Below are 23,690 nucleotides of genomic sequence, written 5' to 3'. Positions count from 1 at the left end.
GCCTCCCAGTGACGGTTGGATGTGCCCGTTCATCACTGGGTCTCGCACAGTTCAATCTAGAAATTTCTGAACGAGAGCGGCCGCCGTTAGTGCGCAGGCGTCAGGGCTCGATTTGGCGCATGTGCAGTAGCGCCGGTCATCCCTGGAGCTTCAAGCTGAAAATAGAGCCCGGACAAAATGTTAGTGTCTCGTCTCTGGATCCATACCTTTAATATACCGGAGAGTGAGGAGTCTGTGACCATAACAAAACTCCAGAACCTGTAGATTCCTGTTAGGGTGAAAGGAAAGGCTGGCAGGTGTAGGGAATGCTGGATGACTAGAGGAATGCATGGTTTGTGCAAGAAAAAGAAGGAAGCGTATGTCAGGTACAGACAGGAGAGATCGAAAGAATCATTAGAAGAGTATAAAGTCAGTAATATATTTAACAGGGAAATCAGGAGGGCAAAAAAGGGGAACATGAGATCATATTGGCAAATAAGGTTAAAAAGAATCCAAAGGGTTTTTACAAATACATTGAGGACAAAAGGGTAACTAGGGAGCGAATAGGGCCCCTCAAAGATCAGCAAGGCGGTGTTTGTGTGGAGCCACAGGAGATGATGGGAGGGGGGGGAGAAACTAAATGTGTTTACTGTGCAAAAGAACGTGGAAGATATAGAATGTGGGGAAATAGATGAAAAATGTCCATATTACAAAGAAGGAAGTGCTGGATGTTTTGAAATGGTTAAAGGTGGATAAATCCCCACGGCCTGATCAGGTGTGTCCTGGAACTCTATGGAAAGGTAGGGAAGTAATAGCTGGGCCAAAAACAGTGGTAAGGACAAGCTAGGGAACTATAGATTGGTGAGCCTGACTTTGGTCAATGGCAAGTTGTTGGAGGGAATCCTGAGGGACAGGATTTACCCATATTTGGAAAGGCAAGGACTGATTACGGATAGTCAGGATGGAACTTGATTAATTTTTTTGAAAAAGTAACAAGATTGATGAGGACAGAGTGGTGGACATGATCTGTATGGACATCAGTAAGGTGTGGGTGAGTTGGACTGAAGGGTTTGTTTCCATGCTGTACATCTCTATGCCACCACGATACCAGGGAGTGAGGGGTCTGTGTCCATGCCTGTAGGATACTGGAGAGTGAGGAGTCTGTCCACTTCAGTTATTTAAATTTTGTGGACATTGTTCAATATATTCACTGGACTCTACAGCTACACCATCTAATCAGAACTCACATGTTTGCTCATTCTGTAATATTGTGGCTGTCTCCATTAAAAAAAAGTGATTTTAGGCTACAGCTATTATTGTAACAGTTGTGTACAAATTGTTATAATAATAACATGATTAGCCACTCAATACATATTGCCACTTCATCTAAGTAGCATTGCTACCTTTTGTTGAATAACATTGATATTTTTTAAATGAATGTGTGTTTGTGAAAGGTTCAGCAAATTAACATAAAATTCTGTTTTTGTTTTACAGGATGATAAAGCAATAGGTGCAGCAGTAGGTTGAAGATGGCCATTTTTCATACCCCAAAAGAGGCTTTCAGTGCCTTGCGTCCAATTTGTGTTAAGATAACAAAGGAACAGAATGTCATCAATGTACAATGCCTTCAGTCCCAGCTGCAGAAGGTTGGGGATGCTGCATTACAGGAACTGCAGGAATATGTCTTGTTTCCACTTAGATTTTCATTGAGGACACCTGGTCTGAAGCAAGAAAGATTTGTCCAAAGTGTTGTAGAGTGCATTCATTTTATAATTTCTAGAACATGTGTGCAGAATCAGCAACAACTTTGTGAAATCTTCTCTGAAGTTTCTCTTTGCCTGTCCTCTCCAGGAAACCATGGAAAGCTGGCCATTATCTCAGAGGAGCTTAAAATGGCTGTTGTCCAAGGTCTCATTGCCCTGCTTCATTCAGCATATGGTGACATTTTGCTCTGTCTCTACCAACCACACATGCTTCCTACACAAGGATTTGTTATTTCTCTGCTTTTAGACATTGCTGAACATGAAAAATCAAGACAGCTTCGGGTCCTGGCCCTAAAGTGTTTGCTGCTTTTGATATTACAGTGTGATTGCCCAGATACGCACTGTTCATTTGACAGCAGTGACCTCCTTCAAGTTGGAGATGCATTTGCCTCATTTTTGCCAGGAATCGCTTTAGGAATGTCACGCATAATTTCTGGAGATATTAAACAGGGTCACTTAGTAACAATCTATGCCATTAAGGTTTGGTATAAACTGGTGGGCTTAGTCATGGCCAATGACCAAGTGTCCAAGAATCACCATGACAAGAAAATGCTCTTTGTAGAGGACAGTAAGCTTGCTGATCTTGTAATTTGCAGGAAACCAGAATGGGTGAAAGACACTGCAAACAAATTAGATGTATTGTTACAGAAACTCTGTAGCTGTGCTGCTGGCAACCCACATTGGAAAGTAAGGTTGGAATTGGTTGAGCTAGTCTACCATTTGCTGTCTTACTGTAACAAATCACTGAAACAATCTATTGGCCATTTGCTGGAAATTCTTGTTGGCCTTGTAGGTGATGAGAGACCAGAAGTGCATACCAGATGCGGTCAAGTTTTGAGAAATGTCTCTGAGCTCTGTATGATATGCGAGAACAAAGATTTTACAGATGTGCTCTCCGAAAATTTGCACACACTCACAACTGCTCTTCCAAGACTTATGAGAACACTGGATGACCAGAGTAAATTGAAATCCTTGGGTTTATTACTTGGCTACTTAAAGTTATTAGGACCCAAAGTGAATGTTATATTAAATTCAACTGTTCACCTTGGCCGTCTTTCAAAAGCACTGATGCAAATCCTAGAGTTGGATGTCACGGATGTGAGAATTGTGGAAGAGAGACGTTTGAATTCTGAAGCTGATGATCTGCAACATCCAATGTCCTTTCTGTCTGGTTGGGATCACTTAAGACTGGGAAACAAGCCCACTATGAAGAGAAAATACTTCAAGCATTTTACCGAAGAATGTGTGTTTGCACTACTCCAGCAGACTTGCAGAGTTTTAGGTTACTATGGCAATCTGTATCTGCTCGTGGATCATTTCATTCACCTCTACCAAGAGTCAGTGTTGTATAGGAAACAGGCTGCAATAGTGATTAATGAAGTGCTGTTGGGGGCTGCAGGGTTAGATGTGGATGTTCTGCATGAAAGGGAAACTCCAGTTAGTGTAGATGATCTCAAGGCAACTGTGACTTCCATTATCGAGGAATACATAAGCAGGGCTAACTGGGATCTGGTAACAAGTATCGAGTCAGAACATGAGGCTGGCCTCAATACGAACCAACCAAAATTTCTGGGTTTTACTAAAGGATCCCACAGTGGTTGCCTTCACACAAGTCAAAGTCTAACTGTTCACACTATGAACAGCAATATCTGGCAAATCTGCATTCAACTTGAAGGAATTGGCTATTTTGCTCAGATGCTAAATAAGGAATTTCGTCAACTTTTAATGACTTCTCTTTACCCAGTGATAGAAAAAGTTGGAGCTGAGACTTTGCTTATTAGTCAAACAGCTACAAGGACATTAATAGATCTTTGCCAAGCCTGTGGTTATGATTCACTTCAAAAATTGATAAATCTGAATTCTGACTATCTTGTGAACACTATTTCCCTCAACCTGAGAAGACTAACTCAATATCCTCACACACCCCGTGTTATTAGTGTCATGTTTAGCTATTCCGATGCCAGTCTGCTACCTTTGGTTGATGATGTGGTTCAGGATGTGCTGCTGTCTCTTGATCATTACCACAATGAAAAGGCTCATCTAATTTTCAATGTCCTCCATTCACTAATGACAGCTTTAGGTATGTTGTTGTGGATTAAAGTATATCCACATTCCACAATTGGAATGTAGCACAATGTTTGTCATTACTCATTGGGATTGAATGGTGCTAAGCATTCTGCTGCAAGCACAAAAGTTTCCAGCAATGTAGTGTCTTTTTTTCTTTTGCAGTAAACATGGTTATCTTGTTTAAATATTAGGACAATTTAAGGTAAGAAAGCAATTTCCAAGGCTGAAACCAAAAACTTTATTGTGAAGGTTGAGGAACAAACTCAACCTACAAAGATATGAACTTTTAAAACCCAATGTAAGTGGCAATATCTATTGTTGCGGCTAGAGAGAGTAATTATTCCATTCTCATCCAGTAATGTATAAGTGGTAGTCGAGTGGATTATGAATTTGGTCATCCTTTTTCTTAAATTTCAAAGTTTTTAAAAACACATTATAAATGCAGTGTCTTTGTGTCTTAAAAGTAATCCCTCTTTACAGAATTAGCTTCAAGCAATGATGCGTTCAATTGTTAAAAATCTTGATTTTAACCTTGTACACCCCAGTCCAATAACAGCACCTCCAGTTCATGAGTTCGATTGTGTTTGTCTAAACTCCTCATTAGAATGTGACCATCATTAAAGTCTACAGTATTTTTGGATCTACACAATGCCTGTAATCCAAGTTTTTTAGCTGCAGCCCTATGCATCCAACATTAGTTTATCTTGTAGTCTCCAGTTCTGTTGAAGGCTATTGACCTGTAAATGACAGAAACTCCCTTTTTTCTTTATAGAGCCAAAATGGTCTGTGAGCTTCCTTTTTCCTGTTCCAGCTGTAACCATTGATATTATTTTTTTAAATGGTTAATTGGCAAAAGTCACGAATAGGTCTACTAATCTTTAGTATTTTTTTGTGTCCAGCTATGCAAACTGATATGTATGAAACAAAAAGCGAGCAAGATTTTGAGATTTGTAACATAGGTCACGGAGCATAAGTAAAGAAATAAGTTAATAACAACAACAACTTGAACCATTTAAAAGTAGTACAATTTCGAAAGCATTTCAAAGGGCAATCGATTATCAAACAAAAGTTGACACTGATCAACATAAGATGGTGGGGTAAATGTTCAAAAGCTACGTCAAAGATAAATTTTAAAGAACTCCTCAAGAAAGTGCATTAGGAGGTTCAGGAAGAGAATTCCAGAATTTTGGGCTTAGCCACTGAAAGCAGGTCTGCAACTGGTGGTATAAAGGGAACAGGAAATATGCAAGAGGCCAAAATTAAAGGAGCCTAGAAATCTTGGAGTCTTGTATAGATTACTGTGAAAAAGCAGCAGGTAGCCATTCAGGGATTTGAAAATAAGGATGAGAATTTTCAAAACAAAGTGTTGCCTGACTGGAAACCAGCACACATGGGTGATCAGCTGACAGAGCTGGATGGGATTAAGTATGCAGACAGCAAGCTTTGAATGAAATGTGTAATGGAGGTTAAACTTTACTTAGCAATGTTTAATCACTTAACCATCACCTTAAACGTATTGCAAGTCCAGATATTTAATTGCTAGATGTGGAAGCTTTGTGTGCAAAATAACCACCACATTTCCTACATTATAACCATGACTACATTTCAAATTTGTTGAGGAATGTTGCAATGGCTCAAGCCTTGGAAGATGCTAAACAAGTAAAATGCTATATAAATAAGACTTCATTTCATTTTAAATGACTTTTGAGTTTTTTGGATTCTTTCATGGGATGTGGGTATTATCAGCAAGATCAGCATTTGTTTCCCATGCCTAATTGCCCTTGAATTGAGTGTCTTGCTAGGCCAATTCAGAGGCCAGTTAAGTGTCAACCACGTTATTATGGATCTGGAGTCTCATGTCAGCCAGACTAGGTAAGGGGATAGAAGTTTTTCCTTTGGGAAATAAGTAAGGAGGAGGAGTTTTTTTACAACGCTTGACATGGCCACTGTTACAATTCCAAATTGTATTTAATTTCCATCAGCTTCTTTAGCATGATCTTAGGTCTCTGGATTACAAGTCTTGTGACATTATTTCTACTCAACTCTCCTACTTCTGGGAAACTTCTAGGATTGTAAATCTCTGCTAGTATTGCTCAGTATAATGTCCCTTACCAACCTGTGTTACGGACTCCTTGGAATCAAGAGTAGAATTAGCTTTCAGCTCTTGTTGGACATATTGATGGAAGCTTAGTGACATGTCTTCTGGCCTGTTCACTATTGGCAAACTGACTCCTCCATTCTTTTGATGCACAGCCTGACCGTATCAGTTGGCAAAATGGTGGAGTTATAATTGGGTGATTCTTTGCTTTCTATCAAACAGCCTATTTTCCTTTATTTCCAATAATAACGAAAAGTCTTCAAACCAAATTAAAATAACCACATTTTTAAAAAGGCAAAGTTTGTGGAAGTTATCGAACATATCTCAAAAGTCTACTGCCTTTACAAATGGCCACTATTATTTTAAGCAGCGCATTCTCTAGATAGCTATTGCCTTGTTTTTTTTCTCAAGTGTTTATGTAGTTTAGAATCTGTGGTCCAATTTAAGTGAGGCACCTGAAAACATCATTTAATAGACTTTTTCAAATTTTGACTGGTAGAAGCCTTTCAACTTACCTGAGCTACTGTTTCAGGCAACCTAGCGTTTATTGGTGCCGAATCCCGATAAATTGGGAAGATTAGCAACAGAAAGCATATGATGTCAACCACAAGCCAAATTCCATAATGGTGGTTGATATGAAGGTGTAACCCATCATCATTGTAATGATCGCACAAAACTTGGGAAAAGCTGAATGAGAGAGCCTTTCAATTAATGAAATATTAATGAGAGATTCTGTTACAAAATAATCTCTACATTTTTGATCACAAAATAGCTCACTGGTTTCCACCGAAGGAGCCTGCTCAGAAAGAAGAGAGACCTCACAATAAGGCCTGTAATTCTGCTACCAAAGCAGAAGAGATCCAGTGCTTTTTCAAGGATTATCAGAAGCAGAAGCGTTTGGCTGAAGGGGATGTTGAAGATATTGATTTGGACCAAACAGGTATTTCCTGGACAAGAATTACTTTTCCAAATAATCAAGATATTTCACTTCTCTGTAATGCAATGCATGCTATCAGTCTCAATGTGCGCACAGTGAACAATTACGTGCTAGCACTTAGAAGCTTGTGATCCAGTCATAGAGCCATAGAGACGTACAGCATGGAAACAGACCCTTCGGTCCAACCCATCCATGCCGACCAGATATCCCAACCCAAACTAGTCCCACCTGCCAGCACCCGGCCCATATCCCTCCAAATCCTTCCTATTTATATACCCATCCAAATGCCTCTTAAATGTTGCAATTGTACCAGCCTCCACCACATCCTCTGGCAGCTCATTCCATGCACATACCACCCTCTGCGTGAAAAAGTTGCCTCTTAGGTCTCTTTTATATCTTTCCCCTCTCACCCTAAACCTGTGCCCTCTAGTTCTGGACTCTCCGACCCCAGGGAAAAGACTTTGTCTATTTATCCTTTCCATGCACCTCATAATTTTGTAAGCCTCTATAAGGTCACCCCTCAGCCTCCGACGTTCCAGGGAAAACAGCCCCAGTCTGTTCAGCCTCTCCCTATAGCTCAGATCCTCCAACCCTGGCAACATCCTTGTAAATCTTTTCTGAACCCTTTCAAGTTTCACAACATCTTTTCGATAGGAAGGAGACCAGAATTGCACGCAATATTCCAATAGCGGCCTAACCAATGTCCTGTACAGCCGCAACATGACCTCCCAACTCCTGTACTCAATACTCTGACCAATAAAAGAAAGCATACCAAACGCCTTCTTCACTATCCTATCTCCCTGCGACTCCACTTTCAAGGAGCTATAAAACTGCACTCCAAGGTGTCTTTGTTCAGCAACACTCCCTAGGACCTTACCATTAAGTGTATAAGTCCTGCTAAGATTTGCTTTCCCAAAATGCAGCACCTCGCATTTATCTGAATTAAACTCCATCTGCCACTTCTCAGCCCATTGGCCCATCTGGTCAAGATCCTGTTGTAATCTGAGGTAACCCTCTTCGCTGTCCACTACACCTCCAATTTTGGTGTCATCTGCAAACTTACTAACTGTACCTCTTATGCTCACATCCAAATCATTTATGTAAATGACAAAAAGTAGAGGGCCCAGCACCGATCCTTGTGGCACTCCACTGGTTACAGACCTCCAGTTTGAAAAATAACCCTCCACCACCACACTCTGTCTTCTATCTTTGAGCCAGTTCTGTATCCAAGTTGCTAGTTCTCCCTGTTTTCCGTGAGATCTAACCTTGCTTATCAGTCTCCCATGGGGAACCTTGTCGAACGCCTTACTGAAGTCCATATAGATCACATCTACTGCTCTGCCCTCATCAATCTTTTTTGTTACTTCTTCAAAAAACTCAATCAAGTTTGTGAGACATGTTTTCCCATGCACAAAGCCATGTTGACTATATCCCAAATCAGTCCTTGCCTTTCCAAATACATATACATCCTGTCCCTCAGGATTCCCTCCAACAATTTGCCCACTACTGAGGTCCGGCTCACCGGTCTATAATTCCCTGGTTTGTCTTTACCGCCCTTCTTAAACAGTGGCACCACGTTTGCCAACCTCCAGTCTTCCGGCACCTCACCTGTGACTATCGATACAAATATCTCAGCAAGCGGCCCAGCAATCACTTCTCTAGCTTCCCATAGAGCTCTCGGGTACACCTGATCAGGTCCTGAGGATTTATCCACCTTTAACTGTTTCAAGACATCCAACACTTCCTCCTCTATAATCTGGACATTTTGAAAGATGTCTCCATCTATTTCCCTACAGTCTATCACACCTATATAGCTGATTGACATTCTGTAGACTGTGCTGCGAGATTTAGCTTTATGTCATTACATTTCTTAGTAAACTGATTTTGTTGTTACAATTTTGGTTCTTGTAAAGTACTGCAGCTCTCTGCAAACATAAAAGCTTATCCTGTGATTAATTCAACTGTTAGCTGCTGGATGCAATGACTGAATAACTGACATGGAGTGAATCCTTTTAATCCCTTTTCATATGTTCACTGGCATTTCTATGATCTTCTCTTATTTCATAATGTCTCCTTGCAGTCTGTTTTTTCTCACTCTTCATATTTGTGTAAGCCCCATTCATGCTTTAATTTTTGAACTGTGAATTATTGGCTGGGATAGAGAGAGGATTTTCCATATCAGAGTTGTACAGTCCCCAATTAACTTACTTTGTGTTTTTTGTTTCCTGCCTCCTAATCAACCATCCTGCACATTACAGTCCATTGCAACCAGTTATTTTGCCAGAAATTCTGTGTACTGCTGAGAAGGAATGCAGCAGAATAATTGGTTTGGCAATTCTAATACGCCTCTGGTAATGCATGTTGTTTTTTTCTGAATATTAAGTTTTATATGATTTAATGATGATGTAGTTTTCAGACAGCTGTTCTGGACAAAAGGCTATGTATAGTGACAAAACCATGAATACTTTTTGTCCCCTTTCCTGGAGGTGGCAGAAAGTGCAAATAATTGGGTGGGTGGGTCTTGGAGCAAATCTCTTCCCCCTTCCTGCCACCACAGCAACTCTTTGTCACCAGTAAGGTCCATAACTGGTCAGTTAATGTCATCTAAGGACCTAAACTCATTACTGGCCCAAATTAACTGCCTTCCCAGCAATCAAGAAAAGAGACTGTGTTTTCCATGCCCAGAAAACAGAGTGGCTGCCTCCAGGTTTGGGTGGATTGTCCTATTTTCCATAACCTGAGGACAATTATAGTGTGGATAAACAGGCAGGAAAGTGATCTCTAAAAGGCAACCTTGCTTCTGACCTTCCTTTCCACCTTGAACATCCTGCTTGCAAGTCCCTCTCTAACCCAACAAAAAAACACTTATGTTGCAATGGTGCAACTCTATATGGATCTCCAACAATGCTGTTTAACCTTTGGAAGCTGTCAGTCTCTGGCTGACAACTTCAAATGGAGTTGGGAGTTCAGGGGTGAAGCTTCTGATTAGACTAGAAAACCATTCTACAGCACTTAAATATCTAAATGATATTTGATGCTGTAATCTTTTTCACTAATGGAGACATAGAGTTAACCAACTCTGAAGCTGCCTGACCCAACACTTACTGCAGAGTACTACAAAGTAAATGGAAGCTATTTAGCCCATCGAATCAGCACCAGCTCTTTCAGTGAGTAATTCAGTTAGTCCCACTCCACCATTCTTTCTTCATATGCCTGCAAATGTTTGTAGTTTTCCATTTTCCTTTTGAAGCCTACTATTGAATCTATATCATTGTCCTGTCAGACAGTGAGCTTGTTGCTTTGAAGATTCTTTTATCAACAGAGTATAAAACCCGTACAACATTCGGTCCACCTCTTTTTGTTTGCCATTCACCTTCAATCCTGTTTCCTTAGGTTACCAACTCTTCAGCCACTGAAAACAGTTTACTTTTACTTACTCAATCTAAATCTTGCATGATTTTAAGCACCTCTTTTAAATACTCTTTTTGGCTTTTTCTGCTTGAAGGAGAGCCTGGCTCATCCAGCAGAAACTGCCTACATCAGAGCACTCATTCATTTTGCCCCACTTTTACTTTCTGTTGAAGTCAATAAAGTAAGGATAGATGGGTGCAAAATTCACAGGCAATTCAGTCCGCTTGGTTTTCCACTGGACAGGTTAGGCTAAAATTACTTCACAAATTTGTCTGCATTGCAATTGGGCAGCCAACTGGCCTAACTTGTTATAGAAATGTCTTTCAATTAAATATTGGGAATTCTGGAGTCACTGTCTTTAGACCTAAACAAGAACTCTGTTCCCTAGCCATTGACCCATTTCCTCATCCTAACCACTTTGGTGAGAAACCAAACTGTTTAAATCTTGGCATGCTCCTTGATCCTGAACTCAGCTAACTAAGATCCTGTCAGTTAATAAGATATTTCAATTCAACCTGTAACACTCCCCAGTCCATATGCCTGTATGACCTTATGTTGTGAAAACCCTTATCCATGCTTTTATTGATTGTAATTGTTCCAATAGTCTTCTAGCTGGTCTTCCACCTTGCACACTATAATTCCAACATTGTCCAAAATTGTTCTGCTTGTGTCCTACGTCAGATAGCATTCATCCAGCACTCCTGTATTTTCAGTCTAATTTTGGCTCTAGATCAATCAATAGCTGATTCTTAAAAATTCTCCATCTTGTTTTCAAATTAATCAGTCCTCTGTTAAATGTCCCAGCCCAGCAATTTCAAATTTTCTGTGGTTTTGGTTGTCATTGCATAAACAGGACCACTCATTGCTAATACGAATTCCAGGATACTTTTAAGTAACTAGGGAGCTGACATGTCTGATGTGTCAAAGCAGTAACCTTTCTATTTTCGGTCTGATTTAGCTGTGAATGTGAAAGATCAGCACCTATTAACTTGATCCTTTCGCTGTTTCAAATGTTGAATCTGTTACTCAACCATCCATCCTTTTGGTTGGCAGTTTTGCTTTTAAACATTTTACGTGAAATTTGAGTTTCTTAACACAAATTTTTGTTTTGTTTTAGAATATGAAATCTCTGATCACCTGGAACCTGACATTACTTTTGACCACCCTGATGTGAAGAAGGAGCTCCCTGCTCATATCCAAATTGCTAAAGATGTGATGGAGAAGTGCATCCACCTTCTGTCAGACAAAAGCATTAAATTACGGCTAAAGGTCTTCTAGTGTTCCCTATCTTGATATTTGATTTTAAAATGTTCAAGGATTTGGTACATGTTTTTCAATTCTCAGGTTTCTCTAAGGCTAGAAGTGGTGAGGCGGTTTACTTGTAAAATCAAGTCAGGGCATATGGTATTGACTGAGACCTGGTTTAAATATTCCTTTAAAACTTAATCCAAATTAAATGTTCAAGAGTGCAAGCAAAAGTCTTTTTCATCCCCCATCATTCCCTCAGAATAGTTCTGTTAATTTTAATGTTTCTTCTATTTAATTTCTGTCAGTCATGTATAGTAACTTCCGATCTTTGTGGAGATGACATCTGTGAATTAAAATGAGTTTTGAGAGCAAGCAAATTAGTATTATTAGTTTTCTAACGTGTTGCATTTTATGGTATAAGAATCTTACCATAATAAACACCCTATAATTCGTTGTTTAGAGGCTCCTGGACTGCATAGTTAGCATCTATGAGAGATTGGACTAGAATGGAATAAAACCCTATTTATTGAGTTAGTTCTAAAATGGAACTGTAATGATTTGCTCAATCTGATGCTTCAAAAGAGAATTGTTAGAGGTGGGAAATGAGAGCTGATGTGAATGCACCCAACCTTCCATGCTGTCTAGTCTGCTTCTTATAAATGGTTTGAGGCAAGTTAGTCCCAAGACTGTGCAGCCCACATAAAGAACAGCATTATCTTACATAGATCTGTTAATTTTTAAGAAGTCTGTGACGGACAGTCCCTCTAATTGATCTTAGTAATAATTTCAGTTTTCATCTATAGCCCTTGTCCAGTTTGATCATTATGACCAGGCCATTTGTTTGAAAATAGGTATGTAGAGTAAACATTAAAACTATTACTCTGTTAGTCTAGTTGTACCCTCAGTATATCACTCATTTTCACTCCCTTGAGCCCAGGGGACGTAAATTTGAATGCCTATGGTAGAAAACTAGTTTAATCATCTATTACCAAATCTGGTTGAATCACATAAATCATTAACAGATACATTGCTAAAACTGTTCATTATACCAAAATCATTCTGGAATGCAAAGATAACCCCCAGCTTTTTTTCAGCACAAGCTTTTGATTTGGACAACTCTCTTGTGCTGCCTTTATTCTAGTCTTTAATAACGTGCACAGAGCTCAAAGAATCAATACCACCTCCCTTGCTGCTTCTCTCCCGTCTATCTCACTGGACCAAACCTCTCCTAATTATCCCAACCAATGCCTTAGCTGTAAGTTGGGCCTTTCTCTGGTGTCCTTCCTCTCTCCTCCCATGAGTTGTCCATTAGTCCCACTTTCTGCTCCATCAGGCTATTCCAAGCAAACTGCAGCCAAGTAACTTCATTTCTGTATTAACTGAAGTTGTTAACCATTCCCTCTGCACAGGTAATAAAACTCCCCTTAACATTGACTGTCTGCTCCTCTAGCAACAAAAGAAGTCACCATTGATCCCTCTGGCTTTGCAAGCTACCAATCTCTGACCTACTTTTCTTATCCAAAATTTTGTAACATGCTTTCACCTGCCAAATCCATGTCCATGTTTCCTGTTCTTCCACATTTAAGTCCCTCCATTCAAGATTCCACACTGTATATTTACTAAAGTCACTGAACTGAAATTGACTTTTACAAAATTATAGCTGATGATGTATGATTGTGGCTAACATATTTATCCACATATCTGCTGTCTTCAACATTGTTGACCACACCGTCTTCCTTCAGTGCCTTTCCTCTATCATCGAGCTAGGTGGAAATTTTTTTGCTTGGTTCTATTTGTACTTGTCCAGTTGTAACCAAAGTCACCTGTATTAACATTTCATCCTGCTCCTTTTTCCATTTTACATACTGCCCCTTGGTGATATCCCCAAAGACAGCATTAAGTTTTACATGCATGCTGTCGGGACTAAGTTGTACTTCACCACCAGCACTCTGGATTATTCCACTGTCTGGTTTGCAACAAAGCTTATCTGACAACCAAAACTGAATGATGGGAAATCTCCTTTAAGTGGGCATTAGGGAGATTGAAACTGTTATGTTAACCCCTGCCATAAACTCTGTTTCCATTCTTGGCAATTATCTGATACCGAATGGATGATTTAAAACCTTGAAGCTGAATATTACATGTGTTTGGAAAGTAGGGCATGTGTTCTTATGAAGGTATCTAGCATGCCGTTTTCTCACTCGCAGAAGTCCCAATGATCAGCGTGCTGACCGCCATATGTAAACAAATAATTGACTCTTAATATTACACTACCCATGCCACAAAATAGTTTGGAAAACAACAACTGCAGATGCTGGAAATCTGAAATAAAAACAGGAATTGCTAGAGGAACGTAAGCTGTCTGGCAGTATCTGTAGAAAGAGAGTTAACATGTTCATCTTTCTTCAGAACCACAAGGGAGTTTACATGGCTAGTGGGTGGGAAAGGGGAAATGTGTTTCTTTTTTTTCTTCAAACTGGTTAAAACAGGTAGTAAGGAAGGAACACTGCTAGCCTTGGAAGGTATCCCTTGCCCATCAGGGGCACCCACAAGAAAATAGGAAGAGGATTCCCTTCCTTCCCACATGACCACATACAAAAGCTCTGTCATATGGATCTCTAAATCATATACATGTCACTGTGAAAGGCCATTAGGGTGTCAATAATCAAAGCTTTAAGCGTTTGTCACCTCTTAAACATGTGCTCAAAAACATTGAGACATTGACAAAAGGTAATCAGAAAAATGGAGTTCATAGAGCTGTCAATCAAACAAGCATATCAGTTCTTTGGGCCTGCATAAGCAAGCTCACATAATCTCTTTGAAAAAGCTTGGCTGGCCATTCGGTGACACTTGAGCAGGGGAATGATTTGGCATGGAAGAGGCACAAGGAAGATGTTTTTCAAAGGCAAATTCAAATGTTCCCAAATTTAAACTATGATTCACTACTCCTCTAAAATCATGGAGAAGCTGGCTCAACTCCACAAAAATTAGTGGGGTATTCCTACACTCTAATGGAGCTGGATGAGTTGGGAGTGCTGCGTGCAGTCTCTCTTCCTGCATCTTTGTCCAATGTATTAATGGCACCGGGTGCCCTGGAATCTGATCCCACCTATGATTTCTTAAATGGCTTTGCAGTCCTTCTGACTTTGCAAAATCCCAGGTTGTTGACAAAGGAATTGGCAAAGCACAGGTGACCTCTGACTTCATAAACAGAGTCAAATAACAACTTTTTAGGAAACTTTAATTAGGGCAGAGATGGAAAATTGCGTTCAGTTCTGGTCAACGCATTTAGGAAAGAGCATATAAGTAATTGAGAGAATGCAGGTGAAATACCATTAAAATGATGAGTTTTTTTGCAAGGTTAGATGGGGTTGTTCTCCCTCGAGCCAAGGAGATTTAATAGTGAACTTAAATTATGATAAGTTTAAATAAATTAGAGATGTATAGGCTATTTTCAATGACTGATAGTACAAGAAGTAGAGGCCACTGACTTAATGATGTGGGCAAGAGAAATGGGGGATTGGAGGAAGCCCCTCTTCACACAGTGAGTCGTAGTGACCTGAAACCACTGTCTAAAAGGCTGGTGAAAGTGAAGATGATCAATAACTTTTAAAAGGAAAGAAGGGGCATTGGCAGAGTCACAGAGATAGAGTGGGAGAATATGACTGACTGGATTGCTCCACAGAGAACTGGCATTAACTTGATAGCTCAAATGATCCCTTCTGCATTATAATGACCATGATGTTATCAACAGTCAAACTTCACATATTGCATAATGGAGGTAACTGTGTAAAACAAAATGAACTACATTTATAGCAAAATACTTTTAACATGAAACTCTTGTTTTCTGAATTACCATAAATTTGAAGAGTTTATTCTGAGGTCCTTTTAAACATGTACACGTACAATGTATCTTCAGTTATGCAATATTTCGTTTCTTAAAGGTACTGGATGTTTTGGAACTGTGTGTGGTTGTTCTCCAGAGTAATGTGAATGAACTACTCCCAATGGTACACCGGGTATGGAGTCCTTTTGTGCAAAGATTGACCAATGATGATCCCCTCGTGGTCCTTAGGGCATTCCAGGTAAAGTGATGTTTCCTATCCAGCATCTTTGGTGAATTTGTGCATCTCACATGTTTTACATTAAACTAAGGCAAGAAAGTTTTGATTTATCCTGACTTTCTTATGAAATATTTGCAAATATTTCTGGATATCAGAAATTTGATGGGTTATTTTCTGACCTTGAATGATATACAAAAAAAAACTACAGAACATTGAAAAGTTTCTGTTTTGTTTTACAGGTGCTATGCAGGTTGGCAGACACCTGTGGTGATTTTCTGAAGAGTAGAGTTTCGAAAAACATTTTGCCAAAGGTGATTGGATATTTAGTCAGCCAAGCCCCTGTCAGTGCAAAGGCTGGGCCTATTTATAGTCACACACTTGTTTACAAACTCCAACTAGCTGAGCTTCAAGGCCTTGGAAAACTCTGTGAGAAACTGGATCTTGGTAAGTACGTAAGACCATCAGACCTCAGAGCAGAAATTAAGTCATTCAATCCTTTAAGTCTACTCTGCCATTCAGTCATGGCTGATAATTTTCTCATCCCAATTCTTCCACCTTCTCCTTATAACCCTTGATCCCCTTTGACAATCAAGAACCTATCCATCTCCATCTTAAAAACACTCAATGACCTGGCCTCTACAGCCTTCTGTGGCAACGAATTCCATAAAATCACCACTCTCTGGTCAAAGAAGTTTCTCCTTAGACCTGGGTTCATTTTAGACCTTCTAAAAGGTCTACCCTTTACCCAAAGGCTGTGCCCTCAAGTCTTGGTCTCTTACCAATGGAAACATCTTCCCAACAGCCACTCTGTCCAGGCCATTCAGTGTTCTGTTAGTTTCAATTAGATCCTCGCCTTACCCTTCTCAACTCCATCGAGTATAAACCCAGAGTTCTTAGACATTCCTTTCTTAAGCTTTTCATTCCAGGAACCATTCTCATGAACCTCCTCTGAACACTCTACAGAGCCAGAACATCCTTCCTGAGCTATGGGGTCCAAAACCACACACACTACTCCAAATGTGGCCTGACCAGAGCCTTATAGAGCCTCAGAAGTGCATCCCTGCTTTATATTCAAGTCCTCTCAAAATAAATGCCTCTATTGCATTTGCCTTCCTAACTACAAACTCAAACTGCAAGTTTACCTTGAGAGAATCCTAGACTAGAACTCCCAAGTCTCTTTGCACTTCAGACTTTTGAATTTTCTTCCCATTTAGAAAATAGTTCATGCCTGTATTCTTCATACCAAAGTGAATGACCTCACACTTTCCTACGCTGTACTCCATCTGCCACTTCTTTGCCCACACTCCTAACTAGTCCAAATCCTTTGCAGACTCTCTGCTTCCTCTATGTTACCTGTCTCTCTACCTACCTTTGTATTGTCTGAGTTCCTTCATCTAGATTATTAATGTATAAAGTGAAAAGTTGTGGTCCCAACACTGAGCCTTGCAGAACACGACTTGTTACTGGCTGCATCCTGAGAAAGATCCTTTCACCTGTACCACCCAATGTCACTAGTTGGACCTTTCATATTGCTTTCAAGAAAATAAGAATTGAGACTAATATATTTTTCACGCCTAACATTTTCCTTTCCACTGCAGCTGTGGGTTTATTTCAGTTTTCTGTTTTAATTCAGTTCCATTTTCTAAATATAACTCTAGCTTTCCTGCTTCAAACTATTTATGTATTTCAGACACTGACAATTAGAATTTTTCTCTCTAAAATCCTCTATTAGCTGAATAATTATCGATTTACTTTTACTATGTGGCAGATATCTTGACACAGATATATATCACAGACCAAAGGCAAATTATGCTGTTACAATTACAGACCGTCATGTATTCCTGATGATTTCCAGAAGACTTTGCTTCAAGGGCCAACATATTCCAATGGACACTAATTCCTGTCAGTTTCGAAGATGAGTCTTATTGGATTCAAAATATGAAATAATTCCTCAATACATTCTACATTTAATACCTGTAGCATTTTCAGCAAGAATCTAAAGATGGCTGTTTTGTCCCAAAGATGCTGGGAGATTAGATTCCCTACAGTATGGAAACAGGTCGTTCAGCCAATCCTCTGAAGAGTAACCCATCCAGACCCATTTCCCCCATATTTACCCCTGACTAATGCGCCTAACACTATGGGCAATTTAACATGGCCAATTCACCTGACCTACACATCTTTGGATTGTAGGAGGAAACCCACGCAGACATGGGGAGAATGTGCAAACTCCACACAGTCAGTCATTGGAGTTGGGAATCAAACCCGGGTCTCTGGCGCTGTGAGGCAGCAGTACTAATCACTGCACCACCCATACTGCCCAGATCTGATGAATGTTTTTAGCACTGTTTTTATTCCGATGATGCTCGTTTTTTCATGAGATTTTTCGATATTGAGATACACTTTTTAAAATCATTAGCAAAGTAGGGAGTAAGATGGAGAGAAAATTAGTCCTTCTTACAGTCTTAAAATAGAACAAATGCACAAAATTCTCTCTATATTCCTGGAAGCTCGTTACCTGCAATCAGAAGTAACAGCTGGCAATTGAGTTCTCAATGTAAAAAAAAAGTTCATTTCCTAGATTTTATGAAAGCCCTTCACCTTGGTGAATGCAAGAAAAATGAGATAAAAATGGGGCAATCACAGTGGAGATGAAATAGGTGTATTTTTCTTGATGCAGGTGAAACCGATCTAGATATGGTCGCCAACACTTGCCTACCATATCTGAGTAGCAGACAACCACCGAAACTTCAGGATGCAGCTTGCAGGTAACTCATTTAAATCAGTGATTAATATGATGAATTTGTGCTTTTAAAATGAAAGAGATTCCCATTGTCTTAGAATTATTTTAATATTTTTTTCTTAAAATACTTTGGGAGAAAGTGTAACCAACCATTCTGATAATCCTATTGAGCATGTATTGTTTTAATATTAATGGGGTAGAAGAATGGAGATAGTCTGGGGGTGCACTTGATGCCTATAATTAAATGTTTGTGGCTGGTGGCTGTTCTTGAAGATTGCATTATTGCATGTGAGAAAAAAATGATCATATAATCACATCGGTCATATTAGAGAGCTTCCTGTTTAAATTGTTATCCCCTGTCATCTATATTAAAATTAGATGTAGAACCAGGGCCCTGATGGCTCAACTAATTAGTAGCTGAGCCATTCAAATTAAGGAGCTTCTCTATCAAGGTGGTGAGGATACTGGTGGACTGGCTTCCAGGAAGGAGACTTCAGCAGAAATACAAAGGATAGAAGAGGCTTGATGATTTGAAAAAAAAGAGTAAAGCATTATTTTGAAGACTATTTCAACTGGAATTAAAGGGACTTGAAATAACAGATCACTCTCCTCAGCTTCATTCTTCATCTGATGGCACTCTTCATTTTCACACATGCACAGCTCCATCTAAGCATACCTCTCTCAACTCTTCCACTATTGTTAAACTGTTGAATTGTTTAACTTCCATTCCTGGATGAAGTGAAATTTCTTCCAGTTAAATGTTGGGAAGAGTAAAGCCATTATTTTCTGTCATGCTCCAAAATCTGTTCCCTAGTTACTGACTTCTATTCCTCTCCTGGTCTGAGATGAATTTCCATCCTCATGTTTGCACCGTCACTAAGACTGCATATTTTTACCTCCGTAATATTGTCCATAATGCCATTTTCTCAGCTTAGCTGCAGCTGAACCCTCACCTTTGTTACTTTCAAACCCAAATCCACGTGTTCCTGGCTGATTTGCTATATTTTAATGTATGTAAAACTTCAAGTCATGTAGTGGCCTTAACTCGCAGTAAGTCATCATTTTCATATCTCCATCGCCTTGCCGCTCTGTAGCTTTGGAATCCTTTCTAACCCCAAAAGCTCTCATACTGGTGTTTTGGGCACTTCTGATTGTAATTGCTGTGTCATTGGTGGCCATACCTTCAGCTACTTGGTTCTGAAGTTCAGGAAGTGCCTCCATATAATCTTTGTTTCTCTATCTAGTTTTCTGATTTGACACTCCTTAAAGCCTATGTTTTTTACCAAGTTTCTGGAGATCTGACGGATTATCTCCTATTGGAATTGTATAATATTTTATTTTGTAATACTCCTGTGTAGTAGTTTGATTATTACATTAAAGGTGCTATCTAAATATGTTGATTTGTATGTAACTTCTCTCTTTTTCCTTTAACCAGTGTTTTTTACCACCTAAATGAAGTTGATCCTGATGCCACATGGCTCATTTTAAATGAAGTTTATTGTCCAAGTACTTATGATCTGCCACACTTCAGCCTCCCACCAATACACCTGACAGGAATGGGAAAACAGAGGAATGAATTTACTGATAATGTTCTTCAACTTCTGCAAGAATTTGAATGACTCAGAAATTTGTGGTAGTTGGCAGTGCCAACCATACCTAAAGCTCCCCATGTTCAGACTGCTAATATCAGCCTTGGTGCAAGGAATGTGATAAACTGAGGAAAGGCATACAGCTGAACCTCCCACCGGTTTCTGTGGCTAGTTGTATAGCAGCACCCTCAAGGTTTGGACACCTTTACCTTTTCAACCACTGGCAAGGGTAACAGAAAAACCAAGAAAATATAGGTAACAAAAGTATCTCAAGGGGATGTCTTAAAGATTCAAACAATTGCTGCAGGTATCTAGTACAGATTGAACCAATCACTGGAAAAACTCAGCAAGTGTTGAAGCATCTCTGGAGGGAAAGCAAAGTTAACATTTCTGATCCAGTGACATTCTTCGAACTGATCAATTTCTGTTTTTGTTTCTGGTTTCCAGCAGCTACAGTTCTTTGGTCTTTTTTGTCTTGCACAGATTGGTTTCAACATCTTGTAGCTGGGTCTATAATGTGTTATGATTCCTCTCCTTGCTATTTTTTAGCTTTCCTGTATTAACCTGTGCAACTGTGACTGGCTATGGGATGAATGGGACAATCCCACAACACCATGTTATTAACCAGCAGTGGGATGAAATCCTAAACACGGATAACTAGGTTTTTTTGGTTACTTTGTATTCAAAACTGATTAATCTTCTGCTCATCAAGGTTGAATGGATTGAATTCCTCAAATTCTGCAACAGTTTTAGGTTGCATTATATCTGAACAATATCATCAAAGGGCTACAAAATATAATTGGATGACTTGTACATCTGGTGTTCATGCAATCAATATTGGTACACGCAAGGAAACTTAGTAATAAATGCATTAGTGTTTTCAACCTAATGAAAACCTAACTGTCTGATATGATATTTTGATGTTATGGGCCAATGACTTGCTTCTAGAATATCCATTTTAGAAATTCGACAGGGAAGGAATTTGCTACCTGACAAATGCAGCTGGTCCATTTTAAATTATGCTGATCCTTTAACAGACACAGCTGTATTGGTCACTACAGTGAGATGTGAGAGCTTCTTCTGTTTAGGTTTGTATATGTACTTCCTGATGGCAAATCACACAAGTATAAGCCAACAGTGTAGCAGCAGCTCCCCCTTCTGACCGGAATGGAGTATCTTCAGCATATGTACTCTTTTTGAAAGACTGGTTAGACAAAATCAGATATAAATCTTTGAGCCACTCTATTGAATAGGCAGAATATAGATCAAAGGTCAGTGCAACCTGTGCTCACTTTGCTGAGTCACACTACATTCCTTTCCTAGAGAAATGTATTCCTGACATGCACGTTAGAGCAGGAACTTGACAACTTCAGTTCTCAACTTGCTGTTTGGGGTCTCTATCTTGGACACCTGACACCAACATTTCAGGGCATATTCCAGGGCAGCACATCCACAGACCTGTAGCATCCAACACAGGCCAATCAATCCACACCGTCATGACACTTCTACATTGAGAATGGTTCTGCACTTCATTTCTGCTGCATTTTGGAACACACCAGCGTCAAGCTTAAGAGAATTCCAATCTAGAATACCGATGTCCCTTTGTGCTTCAGATTTCCGAAGCCTTTCCCCATTTAAAAAATAGTCTGCATTTCTATTCTTCCTCCCAAAGTGCATAACCTCATACTTTCCCACATTGAATTCTTTGCCCATTCGCCTAGCCTGTCCAAGTCCTTCTGCAGCCTGCACGTTTCCTCCACATTACCTGCCCCTTCTATCTTTGTGTCATCTGCAGACTTCGCAACAGCATCATCAGATCCTAAGTTCAGATTGTTAATACGCAATGTAAATAGTTGTGGTCCCAATACTGACACCTGCAGTATTTCACTAGTCACTGGCTGCCATCCTGAAGAAGACCCCTTTATCCACACTCTCTGCCTTCTGCCAGTTAGTCAACCTTCTATCCATGTCCTTAATACTATGGGGTCTTATTTAGCAACAACTTGTGTGGTATTTGTCAAAAACCTATTGGAAATCCAAATAGATCACATCCAATGGCTCTCTTTTGTCTAACTTGCTCATTATGTCCTTAAAGAGCTCTAACAGATTTGTCAGGCATGACTTCCCCTTGATGAAGCAATGCTGACTTAGGTTTATTTTATCATGCATTTCCAAGTACTCTGTAATCTCATCCCTTATTGTGAAATCTTGCATTTTATCAATGGTTCTAAGTTTACAAAGGGATCTTGATCAAATTTGTCAATAGGCTGAAAAATGGCAGATGGAGTTCAATCTGGATAAATGTGAGATATTGCATTTTTGGTACAACAAACAGGGGTAGGACTTTAGACAATTAATGGTAGGGTCTTTGGTAGTGTTGTAGAACAGAGGGACCCAGGGGTTTAGGTCAATGATTCTTTGAAGTTTGCATCATATAGACTGGGTGGTTTAAAAGGCTTAGCACACTTGCCTTCGTTGCTCAGTTCTTTTCAATATAGGAGTTGGGAAGTCATGTTGAGGTTGGACATCGGTAAGACCTCTGTTGGAGTAATGTGTCCAGTTCTGGTTGACCAGTTATAGGAAGGATATTATTAAGCTGGAGAGGGTTCAGAAGAGATTTTCCAGGATATGGCTGGGTATGGAAGGTTTGAGTTAAAAAGAAAGGCTGGGACTTTTTTCACTGGACTGTAGGAGGTTCAGAGCTGGCCTTACAGAGGTTTATAAAATCATGAGGAGTACAGAGGGTTAATGATAGGTGGGTTCCCCCCCCCCCACAGGATAGAGGATTTCAAGACTAGGAGGCACATTTTTAAGATGAGAGGAGAGAGGTTTAAAAAAAGATGAGACACAATTATTTTACACAGTTGTTCATGTGTGGAATGAACATACTGAAAAAGTTGGATGTGGGCACAGTTACAATGTTTAAAAGACACTTGGTTAAGTACACAAAAGGTAAGGTTTGGAGGGATAGGGGACAGAAGCAGACAAGTGGGGCTAGTTTAGTTTGAGATTATGTTCAGGATGGGCTGGTTGAACCAAAGGGTCTCTTTCAGTGCTGTATGACTGAATCGAGAGTGTTGTGCTGGAAAAGTACAGCAGGTCAGGCAGCATCTGAGGAGCAGGAAAATCGACGTTTTGGGCAAAAGCTCTGCATCAGGAATGAAGGGCTTTTGCCATAAAAACGTCAATTTTTCTGCTACTCAGATGCTGCCTGACCTGTGCTTTTCCAGCACCACACACTCGGCACTAACCCCCAGCATCTGTAGTCCTCACTTTCACTTACCTAGCTATGACCGAGATTAGGTTAACTGGCCTTTAATTTCATGTCTTCTACCGCCCTCCCTTTTTAAACACTGATGTTACATTAGCCATTTTCTAGTATTCTGTGACGCTCCCTAACTCCAGTGATTCCTGGAAGATCACAACCAATGCATCCACAACCTCCTCAGCTATCTCCTTTAGAACTCTGGACAGTGGCCCAACTGGTCCGGATGATTTATCCACCTTTGGACCTTTCAGCTTCGCTAGTACCATCTCCTTAGTGGTGGCCGCTACACTTACCTCTACCCCTTGACTCTCTTCAAACTCTTGTATGCATTCCACCATGAAGACTGATGCAAACAAAATGCAAAGCATTAAATCCTCAGAAGACAGCTACATTGGCCAGAAGTGGAGGGGGGGGGCGGGGGGGGGTTTGAATCTATGATCCCTTTACAGTCAGGCAGCTGCTTGGAGTGGACAGATTTGGAACCCTCTCAAAGCATCATAAGCTCAATGTAGGAGTCACTTGT

At 39.9% G+C, this 23,690-nt stretch overlaps 1 protein-coding gene across 2 annotated transcripts; it reads left to right on the top strand.

The window, feature by feature from the left end:
- The first annotated feature begins 2 nt into the window (after positions 1 to 2).
- Positions 3 to 23,025, top strand: tti1 (TELO2 interacting protein 1). Of its 2 annotated transcripts, none has more exons than XM_072556961.1 (8): positions 3 to 179; positions 1,474 to 3,822; positions 6,680 to 6,847; positions 11,373 to 11,524; positions 15,448 to 15,588; positions 15,807 to 16,011; positions 18,248 to 18,335; positions 19,746 to 23,025. In XM_072556961.1, exons 2-8 carry the CDS (start codon positions 1,509 to 1,511, stop codon positions 19,927 to 19,929), a joined length of 3,252 nt encoding a protein of 1,083 aa, XP_072413062.1. In that variant the 5' UTR covers positions 3 to 179; positions 1,474 to 1,508; the 3' UTR covers positions 19,930 to 23,025. The 2 variants fall into 2 exon arrangements, with proteins under 2 accessions (XP_072413062.1, XP_072413063.1); XM_072556962.1 differs by lacking the exon at positions 3 to 179 and adding an exon at positions 204 to 1,030.
- The last annotated feature ends 665 nt before the right edge of the window (positions 23,026 to 23,690 follow it).

Source organism: Chiloscyllium punctatum, chromosome 37 (genome assembly GCF_047496795.1).
Source record: "Chiloscyllium punctatum isolate Juve2018m chromosome 37, sChiPun1.3, whole genome shotgun sequence".
Taxonomy (NCBI): Eukaryota; Metazoa; Chordata; class Chondrichthyes; order Orectolobiformes; family Hemiscylliidae; genus Chiloscyllium; species Chiloscyllium punctatum.
This window is presented reverse-complemented; position numbering and strand designations above follow the sequence as displayed.